Here is a 17,571-nt window from a genome sequence, read left to right on the forward strand (position 1 = left end):
GCGCCAATTCTAGTGCTATTCTAGTGCTATTCTAGCGCCAATTCTAGCGCTAATTCTAGCGCCAATTCTAGCGCCAATTCTAGCTTAGGCATCTATCTCTTCTTATAACGAGTTAGGCTCTCCTCGAGTAGGTTCTCCGGTAGGATGTCTGTGCTAATAAGAGCAAGGTTCTCTCGTACCTTTAGAGTAAGCGATAGTGTACGACGCGGGCGATTACTGCTTATAGCCTTACGAAGAGCAGACTTAGCGACCGATATTAGAGTGCTATAATTACTATCCTCGTCCTCTCGTTAGCGCCGGCGGCGTAGTATCCGCTGTGTTAGTATACGAGCAGATAAGGCCGCAGTACTATTATCCTAGATTAGATCTCCTATATGCTTGCCTTTCGCTTTTAGTTAAAACTAAGACTGCTTCCCCTAAGTCTTAGCCTTCCGATTACCTACGATAGCCTTCTTTACTAGCGATATATTAGCGTCGCGAGACTTATTAGAATCCTATTGTAGCTAGCGAAGACGATCCCGGGCTATAGGCGGAGGCTAAGTTAGTAGGTCGCCGGAATTGCTATTATCTACTTCTATCGTATCCTCCGAGGCCTTCTTTCGCTCGGCCTACTTACGCTTCCGCTCCTCGTAGTACTCCTACTAGTCCGTAAAGGCCTAGCGAAAGCTATAGTTAATATACCGAAGGACGTTACTAAGCTTTAGCTTACTACGAAGGTTATCGCCGCTAGCCTAATACTAGTTGTCGAAGTCTAGCGCACTCTCTAGCATTTCCTCTCTGTTTATACTAGTCGATTCCTCTTCTACGTCGCTAAGCGCTAGGTGCCGCATTGCATTACAGAGGTTCTATATATATCGGTCCTCGATAAGAGTATTCGATAGAAGAGTAAAGAAGTATATATTAAACCGGCCGCTAGCTTCGTTAGCCTTCCGGTCGAAGAACTTCTATAGGTATAGTAGTAAGAAGAACTGCTTAGAGCCCTTATACGGTGCAACTAGGGCTTTCGGTAGGCGTAGTGCCTGTTTATTCTATTAGAATACCGAGTCTAGATCGTAATTATAGATAATATTATAGCAATCCTTACGATCTAGGGTCTTATTAGGATCCTATAATCGGAGCTCTTCCTAGTATCGCTTATTAAGGATAGTACGTAGGCATCGAGGCGTCGCTATATACTAGCTATTAAATAGCAAGCAGAAGATGTCGGGGATCTTATTGCGCTTCTCTATATTATTCTTAGACTAATTCTTGCGCCTAGGCGTATAGGCATTAGTATTAGCATTAGTATTAGCATTAGCATTAGCCTTAGCCTAGGTTTCTAGTACAGCTTTGCCTATGCCTATACCTCTTAGAACGATAATAGTATCCTCGTTATCCTAATCCTAGTCTAGGTCCCTATTAACATCTTTACTAAGAATCTCGGTATTACGTAAACCGCTTAGTCAGATCGGCTAGTATATAATAGCACCTTATACGAGGTGCTTGTATTAGTCCGCATTAGCCGGTCTACTATCTCGATTGATAACAGAGGCATAGTTAACACTATCCGGAATACGCTTAGCTACATCGTCGATATACTAAGGAAAGAAAAAGATAGTATACGACCGCTGTCCTACGCTAAGCTTACGACTAGTACGACTAGCTCGCTGCATAGCATCGTTAATATCCTTAGTAATAGGCAGTTGCTATATAATAACGAATTTAATATCGCTAATATTAGTGCCTATAGCGATCGCTAGTATACTAACTATAATGCGGGTTAATAAACGAGCGCTAGGCTTCTTAAACTCGTTATATCGGAGATCCTTGTCGTAATTAGCGACATATACGGTATAGAAAGCGACGACTTTATATACATTGTAGCCGGCATTATTCTAGGTATACTTCTTAGTTAGATCTTCTTAGCCCTCTATTAGCTAGATAAGCTACTAACGTAGAATATAGGTTAGCTTATTAACCTTTCCCCGGCTATTAATAAATACGATCGCCTTATCGATATTCGTAGGTATAGCTTGTCTATTAGTTACGGCCTTCTTTAGTAATAGGTATAGCAAGTCGAAGTCGCTACGATGCTTCTAAGGAATAGTCTTAAATATATATATTATATCGATCCGGTCGATGCTTATACGGATAACCTTAGTCTTAAATGCATCGCGGCTATTAGTACGAAAGCCTCTATACTTTAAGACGAATTCTAAGGTCTTCTATAATATAGTCGCTAAGGTACCTAGCTATAAGGTATTATTACGGAAGAGACTGCGAAGCGTATAGATTTAAGCGAATTCCTCCCGGAATTCCTTCTACTTGTATACTAAGTGTAGTTTATCGATAGTAATAAGGCTAATACGATCTCTAATCTTCTTAAAGACCTCTCGCAGTTCCGGCGTAGACGCTTACTCTAGACTATAGAAGATATAGTAGTAGTTACTAGCTACGATATTATCGTATATCTTTGGATCCTTACGCTTAGTCTCTATAGAGATTATATAGCAACGTACGAGCTCGATATTATTGTATTCGGTAACTACGCCCTACTAGTTTAGCGCCCGCATTGTCTAGTTAATATCGGCCTTCTACTCTTTACCTAGGCGATTTAGAGGGATAATCTAGATGTTAATACGACTAGTTAGCATTATATACGCCTAGTATATAAGACTCTTGCTACCGCTAGTCTTCTCGATTATTATAATATCTATACCTACGAAGACGACGTTATAAAGTACCTCGTACTATAGGTCTAATAGGCTATATCCCTTACTAGGATAAAAGGCATCTAATACCTACTATAGGCTATTCTTAATAATGTTCCGCTAGAAAGGCATTGCCTCTCGTTCTAGGCTAGCATCCTATACTAATATCTAAATCTCTTCGAGTATATACTGTTTTATATCCTTAGCGGCTTTCTAGAAGTATGCTGTCTTCTACTGCGCTGTATCTAGAAGCGCTAGCTTAGCCGACGACCAATTTGGCTTCTAGCGAGTATAGGCTTTGCGAGATAGTAGAATTAGTACGGTTTAAGGCTAGTTTTGTAAGCCTTGCTTCTACTATTGCTTCTTCTATTGTTACTAAGGATCGTTAAATCTCCGGCCTACTAGGTCGATAGACTAGCCTTTCTTACTAGCCTTCTACTTATTTCGACTCTTCTTAGGCCTACGAAGGAACCTACCTCCTATAAAGTAATCTAGATTAGATATAGCGATACGAGGTACTAGTAGCTCTAGGTCTAGCGCAAGAGGCTAGCGTAGATATATAGTGAATCCTAGATCTAGCTACCGATATTAATAGGACTCTTGTCTACTAGATGCATTAGTTAGTGTACGATATAGAGCCTAGGCGCGAAGGAAGCTACTACCTCCGAAGACAACTAGGTCTAGTAGAGCGATACAAGGAATAGGTACTACTCTATTAGTATTAGCATTAGTATAAGTATAGCAGCAGTCTCCGTACCTAGTCTAATCTAAATTCTTATCGACTACGACCTACTTATAATTAACAGCTTCGCCGCCCTCTATAGTATCTACCTCTTTCTAGTTTAGGTCTATTAATAGTCCTATATTGTATAGCGGGCCTTAACGAGCGGCGGCGCGAATCGATTAGCGGCTATATATACGCTATCTACGGACTATACGCTAAAGAGTCTAGCCTTCGGCCTAGCGCTCGATCTAGCGCTAGCGGCGATATTCTTCGGAGCGGACAAGGCCTTCGAAGCAGTCGGTAATAATAGGCTCGTCCGGATCTTAACGTAGGACAGGATCGCTATCTCTAGTAGCGAGATAGGCCTACTAAGGAGCCTCGATAGCTTCGCCTATAGCTATAATATAAGATGTGCAGTATGCGATAGGGGAAATATAGACTCGAGTCTTAGATACGATAAGCGAGTATAGACTAGAGCGGGCAGGGATTAATCGTTATAGGAAGGCTTTATAGGAAGGCTTTATAGGAAGGCTTTGTAAGAGGGTAGACTAGAGCGGGCAGGGATTAATCGTTGCAGGAAGGCTTTATAGGAAGGCTTTGTAGGAAGGCTTTGCAAGAGGGCTTTGCAAGAGGGCTTTATAAGAGGGCTTTATAAGAGGGCTTTGTAAGAGGGCGCTTTTGCAGGAGTATTAGAGGTATCTAACAGGTTCGTGCAATGTTAGATAAGTGTATACGAACCTACGCGAAGGTGTACGGAGTTACGCGTACGTAGTAAAGCGCATAGACCTAGAACAGCCGCGTTTTAGCCTAGTCTGCCCGATACGCCTTAGGACCTAACAACGCGACACTTTTACGCATAGCAAACACTTAGAGGTTAGAGAGCGGCCGATTCTAAAGGTCCGCGTCTATCTCGTTTGCTACAAATAGTAGTTTTTAGTATCGCGATATAGGACATCCGGACGCTGTTCGTATAAGGATTCTTACGTAGTAGTGTTTTCTAATTATTATTTACGTAACTTAAATAATACAGACAATGATATATAGACAAAAAGAATCTTTAGACTTAGCCGCAGGTACATTATTATATATGCTAAGCCCGTATTTAGGTAGTTGTTATACTATTCTACCTGTTTTGTAGGTATATAAGGTTAATACTATAGCTTTGCTACATTTGTCCTTAGGCTCTTCTACGAAGACTTCTTCTATATACTAGACTATATATAGAAGAGCCGAGAACCGATCGACGCTAATTGTACGTAGGTTAGGTAAAGGAAGGTAGAAGGTAGAAGGTAGAAGGTAGAAGGTAGAAGGTAGAAGATAGAAGGTAGGATAAAGTCTATAAGAAGAGCCTAAGAAGGAGGTAGGAGCGTAATAACACGCTCGATAACAAGCTAAACAAGATAAGTAGTAATAATAAGAACAGATATAAGAAGCAGGACGACAAGTTAAATACTATATTAGAAGGGCTAAGGAGTAGTTTTAGTAGGTAATTTGCGGTTTAGGCATAAGTAGTAACTATACGATATTTAATATAAACGCTAGCATTTCGAATGTCTATATTTCCTAACAATTAGGTAAGCTTCTCGATGCTTAGTATACGTACTCTTTATATTAGTTATTTCTCGTATACTACGAGTCCCGTAGAAAGTATATAATACCGATACCTAAACTAGGTCTTAGCATTCCGCTATACTATTAGATTTCTACTATCGACTTTATACTACCTTTATTATAACAACAACTACTATTATCTATTACTAGGCACATTTAGACCTAGATATTTATTAAGCGTCGGCGCCCTATACTTAAATCTACCCCTAATTATATCCGGAATGCTTATCTCTAGCGCATCTTCCTAGCGGAGGCAAACTATACAATTATAAAGGAATACCGATACCCTCTAGAACAACGCGATCGGCTAGTTTATAGACTAGAGGTTGTTATAGAAATAATTAAGTAACTAATACGTTTCTATCTTTCCGAATATCTATTCTACGCTAATCCTAACTAACAATAGCTTAGTATTGAATTTCCGTTCGTTTAACTCGAGATACTAATACCCCTACGCGTACGTAAACAGAGCTATATAGCTATATAAGCTATAATAAGCATTGTCGCTAACGACGAAGAGATATAGCCTATCTTCGAAGAGATTAGTAAAGCGCTCTTCTAGGTCCGTACGCTAGAATATAGTCTAGTCGTAGCAAGCTCTAACTTCTAGTAACGATATATAAATAACGAGTCTATCCGGTGCTATTATAGCCTAGTATTTAAGACCTTAACCCTTATAATAGAGGCTATATACTACCTTCGCTATCGTCGGGTCCTATAGTATATAGAACGACTAGAATACGCCGTCGATAAATCCCTATACCCTGCCCTCGTAGAAGCTACTATTATTAAGTGCATTAACCCGCTATCTATAAAAATAAAGCTTCTCGTACGTTAAACTAGGCTACTAATAGATTAGATTATAGTATCGCTCGTAGATCTCGTAAAGCGCTCTATAGAATATATAGTATATAGTACTCGAATAGCTACTAAGCAGCGTCGATTGTCTATACTAGCGATCCGGATATAACAATCTCTAGTATAATATATAGACTACTTGTCTTGCCGTAGCTCTATAACCTCTATAATTTACTTAGTACTTAGGATTACCCTAAATAGCGGTAGCAAGGCGACTAATCTAGCTCTTTATAAGCCGATAGAGCCTACGGATATTCTCGTTATATTCGTCGTCTATAGACTAGTTTACTACGTAAGCAGACATACGGAAGGACTCTCTATTATCCGGAGCCCTTATACTACGCTAGATCTAGTTAGTTAGGTCGTTATATAGGCTCTAGTTAAGTACTAAATTCGCCGTAAAGGTAACTATATATTAGTACTACTATAAGAGCCGTTATTGCGTTAAAACCTAAGTCTCTAGGTTATCGTCTACCTCTTCGAGTAATAGTAGGAGCTTAGTAGCTATATTAGAGGTATTTACTTCGATTACGCGTAGATTAATATATACAAACTATATAGCACTATGCTACTAAGGAGGTAGCAATTAAGCTTTAATATATTACTAATTTGACCGCCTGAGATTGACAACCGAGGGTAGCTTTATTGCCTTCGAGACGAGTCTCGAATAGGCCTAGCTACTAACCATGAGCGCACTCACACGCTTGCAAACTATCCTTCGAAACCGGTGGAGTGCTTTCCACGCCGTGTGGGAACAAGAAACGACGCTGCGAATAAGAATGTCTGTGTCGAAGCCCACGCCATTCCAAACGAGGTCGCGCGCATCTTACCGTGCGAGATAAGCTCCAGAACCAAGGGTTAGGCTGGAGACGGCGAATCTTCAAAGACGCCACACCTCCCCTCATGTCGGTGTCGGTGCATGTCTCAGAAGGAAGGAAGTGCCGTGATTGGGCCATATCACAACATCGTCGCTTGGCAATAGCATCATTAGCCCCAAACACGCTTCGTCCTGAAGATCTTACTCACAACGGGAGGCAAGTGCGCGAATGCGGCTCGACTCGACCATACTGCCACCCATCATGCTTGGGACTTCCGTGATCACTACATCTCTTGAAAAGCAGGCCGTCCCTCTGCCTACATGTATCGGCCTGTCTTTCACCAACGCCTGGGCCAGCAACGGTCAAGATGAGGAACATTGCAGCCACGCTCCTGGCAGCAGCCGCTACTGTTGCCGCTGCACCTGTGGTCGAAGAACGCCAGAACGACTTGGTGTTCGACTACATCGTCGTCGGCAGTGGAGCAGGTGGTGGGCCATTGGCGAGTCGACTGGCTCGTGCAGGCCAGTCCGTTCTCCTCATCGAGAGTGGAGATGACCAGGGCACAAACTACAATTACACAGTGCCTGGTTTCCAAGCCGCTGTCACTCAAGACCCGCAGATTGCTTGGGATATCTACGTGAGTCGACCGATCAATCCACGCACTGCAGAAGCATGGCTGACAACAGCTCGCCAAGGTGAACCACTACCAAGATCAAACCAGAGCCAGACGAGATCCCAAGTATGTCGAGGGCAAGGGAATTCTTTATCCTAGAGCCGGAACTTTGGGTGGCTGCGTCTCTCACAACGCCTTGATCTGGATCACCCCACATGCCTCTGACTGGGACAATATCGCTACCATCACTGGAGATTCTTCCTGGTCGTCTGCCAACATGCAAAAGTACTTGGCGAAGATCTACGAATGGCAACCCACTGGTCCCACCGACCCAGCCATTCTTTTGAAGGACACCACGCTTGTCCAGCACTTGGCCGGCGGTGCTGCCGTGATGGGCGTTGGTCCGGACCCGCTTGCTGCCGTTACGGGACTCGGACAGACTCTGCTTACTGACCCGAACAACACTCCAGGTCGCGACTCCTTGGAAGGCTTCTACCAGATCCCGCTCATCCAGCGAGGTGGCCAGAGAGTCTCTGTGAGGGACTTCATCGTTGACACCGAGAACAGTGGCTTTCCCCTCACCATTCGTACAAATTGTCACGTTACTAAGATCAATTTCAATACCACTGGCTCTACTCCCAAGGCTGTTGGCGTCGAATTCTTGGATGGCAAGGTAGGTAAACCGAACTGCACACTCCCGCCTCGTAGCCCTCTTTTTCTCGCCAAGGACGTCTGCTAACGCTTCTATCCTTTACTTCTAGCATCTGTACAGAGCATCTCCACTTAGTGGTGCTGCTGGTACTCCTGGAAAGGCTACCGCCAGGAAGGAAGTCATCATGGCTGGTGGATCGTACAACACCGTACAGACCCTCAAGCTGAGCGGCGTGGGTCCAGCAAGCGAGCTGAACAGGTTTGGCATCGAAGTCGTCAAAGACGTGCCAGGCCTCGGAAAGAATATGCAAGATCGCTACGAGATCCCGGTAAATGCAAGGCATCCCAATGACTTCTCGATCCTGGACGGTTGTACCTTTGACGCCAAGCCGCACGACGAGTGCTACGCTCAGTGGCAGAACAATCCAAGCGTGCTTGGTCTGCGTGGTGCCTATGGTAGTAATGGGCTTGCAGCGGCAATGGCAGTGAACTCCGACTACGCCGATGACAAGAACATCGATCTCTTCATCTTCGGTGGACCAGTCAACTTCACCGGCTACTTCCCTCGCTGGGGCGATGCAGCGGTCGCGAGCCACAAAGTCTTCAGCTGGTACACATTGAAGGCTCACACGCGCAACAAGGCCGGGACGGTTGAGCTGAGATCGACCAATCCGCTCGACACGCCCATCATCAACTTCAACTATTTCGACACCGGGACGACAGCAGGCGGGGCGGACCAGAAAGATGTCAACGCCTTGGTTCAAGCGATCAAAATGTCTCGCGAAGCAAACCAGCGATACTCCAACTATGCCATCCTTGGTGGCACCAACTTCAGCGAAGAGAGGCCTGGTGCGGCTGCAGACACGGATGCGGCATTGCAACAGTTCGTGAAGGACGAGGCATGGGGGCATCATGCCTGCTGCACTGCACCTATCGGCTCTGCGAGCGACAGCAATGCCGTCTTGGATTCCAAGTTCCGCGTCCGGGGTATTGATGGGTTGAGAGTCGTGGACGCGAGCATTTTCCCGGCCATACCGGGCATATTCATTACGGCGCCTATCATGGTGGCCAGCGAGAAGGCCGCTGACACGATTCTTCATGGATAGAGTAGAGTCGACACCAATCGAGAGGCTAGAATGCTCATTTGATCGATACGGGCCCCGTGGAAAAGGTTATTAGAATATAGCACTCGGCAAGGATTAGGCAATATTTAAAGCTGTCGCTCAGTGTCAGGGATATGGCTGCATAGAATACGCTTCGCACAACGCTCCTGCCTCCTGTGTGACTCTGCATCGCAATTCAATGGCGCTTGCACTTCCATCTTGCTCTTGTCCTCGGCGGCGCTCACCTTGAGGAGCCACGTCGCCACTGTATCTTCTGTCCCACTCGGTCACCGACCACGTCTTCTGCTGAGCGCCCAGGAGCCAGGAATTGCAATGCGGCATTCCTGAGGCTCCTCGACTATTGATACCAGAGTCTCCAGCACGCCCCAATGGTCAAAGGCAATTCGGAAGCAACGATGCATGTCCTCATCGCCCTGTTCTGGCACTTCGTCGCCTACTTCCATAGCTGGAAAGGAGCAGCGGCCTTGCTCACAGCAGCTGTACTTGTACGCAAACTCCGACCGCGGCGGTCCACATCTAGTACGGAAGCGATATTGCCGTTGAGGAGATACGACTGCGAGGGAAACAGTCGTCTCGAAAGCATACGACTCCTGGACGAGGATGATCGGTCACCGTCAGTCGCAGGTCTGTTCGTCTACCCTCTCAAGTCATGCAAGGGTATTGAGGTGCCAATCGCTCGGGTCGGAAAGACGGGATTCAAATTCGACCGATTGTTCGCGTTCGCAGAGTTCAACGATGGCAGATGGAAGATCATCACGCAAAGGGAGTACCCCAAACTGGCACTGATTGAGACCGAGCTGTGGGTTCCGGGTCCATCTCATACGCAACAGGACGAAGACTCAACTCATGAAAAGGAATCTGGTGTCACGCTATCCCCAGAGGCTTCGCCTGCGATAGATCGGGTTCGAGATGTGAGAGCCAATGGTGGCTTCCTTTTAGCCCACTTCTCATTCGAGAACAACACCGTCATCATACGAATACCTCTGTGCCCAACTCCGGAAAGAGCTACCGCCAAGAAATACCGAACCGAAAGCTTGTCCGTCTGGATTGATACTCCCAAAGCCATCGATGTGACGAGCGAGATCAAATCTTCTAACGTCGAACGCCTGAGGCGTTTCTTGGGCGCGAAGCACTCGCTTGGACTTTTCCGCATGGATCAAAGAAACCTCCGAACCATTACCAGAAGCTTGCCTCGGGATCTTCCTGATGAGCACTTTGAGGTTGGTCTCGCAGACGCTTTTCCCGTGCATCTCATTAACATTGCTAGTGTCCGCGAGCTCAACAAGAATATGGACTCGGAGGCTGAAGCAGAAGATCTTCATATTGGACGATTCCGAGCCAACATTATCATCAATGCAGATGCCTACGAAGAAGACTTTTGGAAGCGCGTACGCATTGGAAACACCATCTACCACGCAGCCTGTCGTACTGCCCGCTGTCCTTTGGCGAACGTCGACCAAGACACTGGAGTCATGGCCAGACACGAGCCTCTCCGGACGCTCAGGAGGACAAGAGTTGTTGACGAGGGAGCGAAGCCTCATGCTGTGCTTGGATTGTCTATGATTCCTCTTGGTAGACTTGGACAGGCAAGCATATGTGTTGGAGACCAGGTCGAAGTGCTCGAGACGGGCGAGCATGTTTATGAGAAAATGTTTCAATAATGGACGGACGACGATGCATTTCAGAAACGCGGCACCGTCGATACAGATGGTATTGTATCAATTCGACGGAACGAGCGTTTTAATGGCGGGTTATGGGAGCCTGTCTCTCTTGATGGCGTACACTTTCATCCTCGGAGAGCTTTCACTAGGAACGTGCGGACACTGATGCACCATTTTTTTTTTCTTATCAACCAACATACAAAAGTTTCAACTTCGGAGAACAGGAGAACGCATCATACATCGTGGCCCTTCCCATCCCTCATCCCTCATCCCTCGCTCTTGGCTCCTGCACAATTCTAATCTTCTACATAGGTGCTGGCGGTGTATTTCCAAGCTGGAGGATTCGAATCGCTTTTGTGCCGCTGCGTGGTGGAGTGGAGGGAGTGTGAGATTGATTTTAGGGGTGGGGAGGGATTGAGGAGATAGATGTGAGATGTGAGATGTGTTCTAACGTCCCTGTTTGGTAACGAGGTATGATTATGATTGATGATTGTAGGAGATATGGTGACACACTACGGCGGGTTTGAGGTTTTTTTTTGGGGTTGGTGTGTATGGAGTTCCAAGGTTGGGCATTGCATTGTGAGCTGGGATTGGTGTTGAGGTGGATTGGCTTTGAGGTAGAATAGCTTCAACTTCGCCAATGCGTGTGCAATTCAATGTATATATGGGTTCTGCTTCTGGCTTGTGGGATCATGAGGGTGCTAGAGACTCTTTGCTGGCGTGAGCTGATCAATGTTTCTTGCATCTGTGAAATACCTTCGCTGATCCAGATCGCAGGATCGCACAGAGTCAACAGGGCCAAAGCCTTTTTCGATCAGATCAGCATGTGTTGAGAGTGGACTAATCTCTCAAATCGTCCACGGAGCTCGTAACGCCGCCGTCTTTGTTTCCCGGCCAGCCTGTTCCGGAATAAGGCTTGGAGGAATTGGATTTTGGTGCTTATTGTTCTGCGACTATCGTGCGTGATCAATCCTCCTCTCTATGCCTGCTCCCACGAACGTCTTGCTGATTAATTAGACTATAGACCGCTTCTGCACAACAGCCTAGTCGTCAACTTCTCATGGCAGCAGGCTAGATCTCTTTCGTACCTACTCAATGCTTTTCACTACTATATGAACCTAGGAGAGGTACGACTTCACCGAGCGGCAGCTATCGTAGTAGTCGCACCGCCGCTCCTAGTCGACACCACAGGAGCAGTGATAGTGCATCGGCTGTGGCATCTTCCATCGCTTTGAGGATATTGGTTTGGAGAGCAGAAACGAAAATCATTGTCTAGATCTTTGCAGGGTAGTTATAGGCCTCGGATCAATGTTGGCGCTAGCCGGTGTGAGGTTGGATCGGCCATTATATATCGGAAGGCTAGTAGGTGAGGCTGATTGGTCTTGCCTCCAGCTCAAGACGTGTTTCGCGGTCCATTCATGGGTCCGGGTCCAGGTCCGGTTTCGCTGGCCGATGCACGATGGGGAGCGCATATCTGGACGAAACTCCAGATACAAGCCTAGCGAACGAATCAGGCAGGTAGAGTTCCGCGATAGTGTCCGGCCGCAGTGAACAAAGCCAGGCTTTGAGGTTGTCCCAGTGGCCTCACCCGTGGCCTCACCACAGGCTGCCGCAGCCTGATATGACACAACGACTAGACGTTTCAGCTCTTCGCATCAAGGATCGAGAGATGTGAACTTTTTTTTTTCTCGCCGGGAAAGCAACAACGAGCACCAAAAATTTCGAACACGGAGATCTATCTCAATGGCAAAGTAGTAGCAAGACGGTAGAAACCTCGATGCCCGTGAAACATGTAGTCCAGTAACGGACAGCGAAAACGATCGATTGATCTACCTCTGAACCACGACTCTTATATATATATATATATTAAAAAAAATGTTCAAGTCTCTGCAAATCAATTCCATCCGAAACATCCTCAACACCCACAACAAATCCAACAATGAATCTCATCTCCCTCGCCCTCGCCCTCTTCACCGCAACAGCGGTCCACGGAGTCTCCATACCCAACGCCTATGCCAATGCCAATGCCGATGCAGCAGTTGCAGCAGTCATCTCATACCCAGCGCTCGGGAAAGACAATCCGTCAGGCTGTAATGGGAATTGCGCCGCGCCAGCGCCAGGGAGAAGGTAAAGCAGTTCCAAGGGCGGCAAGAAAGAAGATATAAGAAAAGAGGTGAGTTAAGAAATTTTGAGAGAAAAAATAAAAAAAAGTGAGACTTATTTTTTCTAGCAAGGCAAAATAAAAGAAATTTTTACTGACGAGAAGGCTTTTCTTTTGGGGGTTATGTGTAGAGAGAATTGATGAATTAGGAGATTGGAGATTGGGATACCTGTAGAGGGGATGATGTTAACGAGGGCTGGAGGAGGATTTTTATCGCGGTGGTCAAAAAAGAAAAAGCCTTCCTTCCTTCTATAGACAAGACAAGCTACAGAGTTTGCTAGAGTCTCAATTCTAACACAAAGAGACAGACAGTAACAAACAACCCTCCTCTCTTCCCGACGCAAAATCAAAAGAAAAACTTCAGTATCGAATGATTCATTAAAACTGGAATAACTCCGCAAGAGGCAGTGTGAAGCGCTCTCTTCTCTTCCTGACGCGCTCGTCATGCAAAGCGACACCTGCCCATATATACAAATCTGTGTTTCCATGTAATGACTGACAGTCCAAGAAAGAATCGACCTTCAAACAATAAATAGATCATGCCTTCCTCGGGAAACTTTTATTTCTGGCTCGTCCTGTGCAACCACTCTTTCGTATCACCCACACATGCTGGTTCGAGAGCCATGCTCTGCTCCTTCATAAAGCAATACCAATCTCCTCATTATCTAGGTCTTGCGACCTCTCCTTGCTACGCTTCAACCGTCTGCCACGAACCAGATCGGGCATTGATTCTGATTGTGGTCCGGAGTCGTAGCACCCGCCAGGCGGAAGTGGATTCCCGGCGACGCGAATGACCATGCTGTCGCTTGCCCAGCTCCTACGTTCGGAAGAAGGTCCAGCAGTCAGATCGTCATCCTAAAGCATCAAGCTACTGACCTTCCTCTCGTGACCTGGCATGCCATTGTGCTGGACACTACCATGCATGCTTGGAGAGCCACTGCCGCCATGGCCGTACATGGTCGTGCTGCTGTTCATCCATTGGAATCCTCGCAATCTGCGCTCCTGCTCAAAGTCACGCCACCTCTTCATGGTGATCTTGCTTGAATCGAACTGACCATGGGCGTCATGACCGTCCTTGCCAGCGCCCTTCTTTTCACCTGCGGCCTGCCGAGTATCTCCCCAGGAGAAGTCATCGAAATGCCAGAATGCGTAGGTGGGGAGCAGCAAGTTCCAAATCGGCAGTGAAAGCAAGTAGATGAACATCCACATCACATAGCTGACATGGTGGGCCGTGACGATGATCAGAACACCAGGAAGACCAAGGATGAGCGCAAGAAGAACCAGAGGAATAATCGGGATCTCGGTATGTTCGATGCCGGCCTTGATGGAGATGGCAACGACGTAGATGGTAAAGGCAATTGCGGCAGGAAGAACCAGTGTACCCACCAGCTCGATGAACAACACAAACTGCATGGAGAAGCAGAAGGTACCGCAAAGATCGCGGACCATGATGAGCTCCATGAGGTTGTGGATGGTGGAGTTGATCCAACGTCGACGTTGCGACACGAGCACTTTGAAAGTGTCCGGGACAGTGGTCTTGCAGACGGCCTGTGGTATGAACATCATCTTGCGCTTGGGGAATGTCTTCAGCATGAGCGAAGACAGATATCGATCCTCACCGAGAAGCAGCAAATTCTTCTTGTGAAGAGTATCGACGACATTCTCCGAATAATGCTCGACAATGTCCGGATTGGCCAGAATAGGAACCCAATAGCCCTGAGCACCCTTGGGCGACTTGACACGATACATGCAGAAACATCCTGGCAGACAGGTGACACCCCCGAACACCGATTCGAATGACTTGGCCTGGTGATGCGAAATGAAGTACTCAAAGACTTGGATCATACTGACCCAAGACTGAGTCTTGTTGGCAATCTTCGTCTCTCCGCAAAGGCCCATGATCTCTGGGTCCTTGACCATTGCAGAAACCATGTGGGTGAGCGAATCCGGAAAGACTTTGGTGTCAGCGTCAACCATTTGGACTATTTCGTAGAAGTCGGGAGATATGCCGGTCAACTTCCAGATCCCATTGAACATCTCGTATTCCAGCTCCGTCATCCGCTCATCGAACATGACTTTTTGCAAGAAGGACATGAGGATGATTTGCGAGTCACGCTTGCCACGATTGCCAGGCTTTCCCGATCCAGCTTCGGCTGGCGTGCCACACTTGACCACGGTGATCATAGGCACGCGTTGCTGCTTTTCTACAGGAATGATGCTATCCGCGCCATAGTCGTAGAAGCCACAGTAGACCTTGGCCATGTTGTGACGCTTGCTGCCGGCGGCAACAGCAACGTAAGAATATGGCTGAACCTCGTCTGGCACAACCGAAAAATCTTTCATCATGCTGACACAGACGTCGGGTGTGGACATGGCCTCTCCTTTACCCTTGACAAGACCATCGCAAACCACGTAGATCAACTTGTGGCTGTTGGGGTAATCGGTCATGGCCAAGGAGTCGAGAGTGGTACGAATCCCTTCGGGGCCTTCGGAGTAAGCGGTGACCAAACAGATGGTATGTGCAAGCGGGAAACCGAAAGGCTGCCATTCTGGTGGAGGCTGTGGCACGACTGCTTCGTGGATGAAGCCCTGAGGTCCCGTCGTCTCGGTGTCGGTGTGGAGCACAGAGCTATAGCGTTGGGAGTCCATCAAGCTTGCTCTCGACTCGGATTCTCGAGCATCGTAGGTGGGTAAAGTGCCTTCGGAGCGATTGGTGTTGCCATACAAGGAAGCAGCGTTGCCGACGGTCAATCGGTTGGAAGAGCTCTGAGAGACCATGGTCGTTGGAGGAGCCCTGGTCTTGGCCATGCTTCTCTCAATCGCATACGGACTTGTGAAGCGAGACGTGGTCGGCAGGAAGCTCGCACGCCTGGGGGTGTGATTTGTGCCACCGACCGATGCAGGTTCGGTGATTTTGGGAGCCGGAGGGTAGATGTCGTCGGTCCATTCCTCGATCTGCTGCTGGCGCTCCTTCTTGTTCTTGCTCATACTCGTCTTATCAGCGCCGTACTTTCGGCACAAGAACCACTGGAACAGCAGCGCGAGAGCGAACTTGATGACCACGATGCCCAGAATAAAGATCAAGGAGACATACAGCACGACTTTGGAAGCGATGCAGCCAACGGTCTCGGTATCGATTGAGCCCACCTTGATGATGTCCTGGAAGCACTGCGCGATTTGCTTGTTCTCTCCACTCGAGAAGGCGAGGGTGACATCCTTTCCACGCACCGCCTGATTAAGACGGATCTCGTTGAACTTGTCCGGCACAGCTACCTGAGAGGAGTTGAACCACTGCAGCAGGTTAAGATCCAACACATCCCCAGAGTAGACCATAAGGTTACGAGAGGCATTTCGAACATCGTTCCAGTTGAAGTAGACATCACCCGAGGACCTCAGACCGTAGAAGTCGTTGCGCGAGGTACGGGAAGTGTGACATGCGTACCCGAGGTAGTACGGAATGCTCGTGTTTGGGCTGGATGAGCCATCCTGCTTGTACATGTTGCAGGGGAAGTACCACGCCAGATTGCCGGAGGAATCAGTGGGCACATCGGAGTTCTGCGCAGCAGTAATCAAGCCTTTGCAAGCTCCATTCACGTTCTGAAAGAGGAAGCTGCCATCCATTCCTGCACCGGGTGGGTCGACATCCCAAAGCACGTTGGCACCCTCTGCAATGCCTCTCGCAAGAGGGTGCTGGGATCGTGTCAAATCGTAGGCCTTGCCATGAAAAATCATGTATCCACCGCCGACTTTGTTGATTCGAAGTCGGAGAGGGCCACCTTGAGGACAAACAGTCTGGGTGAAACCGAATGTCAAGTATCCAACGAAGGTCATGATCAACAGAATGATGGAGATCAAGCCCACCTTCTCCCTCCACGCCCGCTGCTGCTCCTTCTGCTTCTTGCCAAAGCAGCGCAGAATGACGTTGGGACACCAGAAAGTGACCATGTGGCTGTAGGCGGTCCAAAGACTAATCGATCCGGCTGCAGTGTCAATCTTCTTCCGTCTCACGGCCGCGTCTTCTGCCTCGCGCTCCTTCTTGGCGGCCTTCCTGCTCAGCTTGTTGGGATTTCTCGGGGATGGACGAGTTGCAGTTTTCTCCTGCAATGGCACAGCATCCTCGCCGTTCAGCTTGGTAGAGGGATCTGAACTCAATGTCTGCATGTCGGCCTCCATCTGAGGATCTCTGCCAGTGGTTGACGGCATAACATTCATGTTCTCTGCGTGTCTCCTGTAATGGTAATCTGGATCGTGGGGATCCATGCGCCGCCGCTCCGGACGCACCAAGCTCTTTTTGCGACTGACATCTCCAGCGTTCAGGCCGCGGGGGCTGACCGCCTCGATCATTGGATCACGATCTGTAGCGCCTGGAGCGTAGGGCGAGGGCGAAGCAAGCGCGCTGCTGGGCTGGTATGAATCCACAGGATGTACGCGGAGTGCCGGACGCTGGGAGCCCGGTGCTGCTTGGCGAGGCGTCGGCGGAGGAGCTTGGCGCTCTCTCTGCGCAGAACTCCTCCTTCTACGAGTATGGCTGTGCAAGTCCTCCCTCTCTCGCCTGCTGCTGCTGTCACGGCGGGTGCGGTGCGAGTCGGACTGGCGGCGATGGGCGGGGTGTATGCGGCCGTCTGGATCGCTGTCTGAAGGGCGCCTATGCCTCGATCCA

The 17,571-nt window shown here is 47.9% G+C and overlaps 3 protein-coding genes across 3 annotated transcripts; 2 read left to right on the forward strand and 1 right to left on the reverse strand.

Moving 5' to 3' along the window:
- Positions 1 to 7,068: 7,068 nt before the first annotated feature.
- Positions 7,069 to 9,071, forward strand: MYCFIDRAFT_142650 (uncharacterized protein; the record flags this gene model as incomplete). The annotated part of the gene is made up of 5 exons (XM_007932269.1): positions 7,069 to 7,338; positions 7,397 to 7,987; positions 8,076 to 8,365; position 8,396; positions 8,478 to 9,071. The coding sequence occupies 5 exons, from the start codon at positions 7,069 to 7,071 to the stop codon at positions 9,069 to 9,071; spliced, it is 1,746 nt and encodes a 581-aa protein (XP_007930460.1).
- A 199-nt stretch (positions 9,072 to 9,270) lies between these two features.
- MYCFIDRAFT_58816 (uncharacterized protein) lies at positions 9,271 to 10,967 on the forward strand. The gene has a single exon (XM_007931586.1). The coding sequence runs from the start codon at positions 9,458 to 9,460 to the stop codon at positions 10,748 to 10,750; it is 1,293 nt and encodes a 430-aa protein (XP_007929777.1). The 5' UTR covers positions 9,271 to 9,457; the 3' UTR covers positions 10,751 to 10,967.
- Positions 10,968 to 13,284: 2,317 nt separating this feature from the next.
- MYCFIDRAFT_167636 (glycosyltransferase family 2 protein) lies at positions 13,285 to 17,444 on the reverse strand. The gene has a single exon (XM_007932270.1). The coding sequence runs from the start codon at positions 17,253 to 17,255 to the stop codon at positions 13,767 to 13,769; it is 3,489 nt and encodes a 1,162-aa protein (XP_007930461.1). The 5' UTR covers positions 17,256 to 17,444; the 3' UTR covers positions 13,285 to 13,766.
- Between the last annotated feature and the right edge of the window lie 127 nt (positions 17,445 to 17,571).

The sequence above is a fragment of the Pseudocercospora fijiensis genome, assembly GCF_000340215.1.
Source record: "Pseudocercospora fijiensis CIRAD86 unplaced genomic scaffold MYCFIscaffold_8, whole genome shotgun sequence".
Taxonomy (NCBI): Eukaryota; Fungi; Ascomycota; class Dothideomycetes; order Mycosphaerellales; family Mycosphaerellaceae; genus Pseudocercospora; species Pseudocercospora fijiensis.

Bases quoted from the DNA above. Each gene is read 5' to 3' on its own strand.
- MYCFIDRAFT_58816 (XM_007931586.1), top strand. From the start codon at position 9,458: ATGGTCAAAGGCAATTCGGAAGCAACGATGCATGTCCTCATCGCCCTG.
- MYCFIDRAFT_167636 (XM_007932270.1), bottom strand. From the start codon at position 17,255: ATGATCGAGGCGGTCAGCCCCCGCGGCCTGAACGCTGGAGATGTCAGT.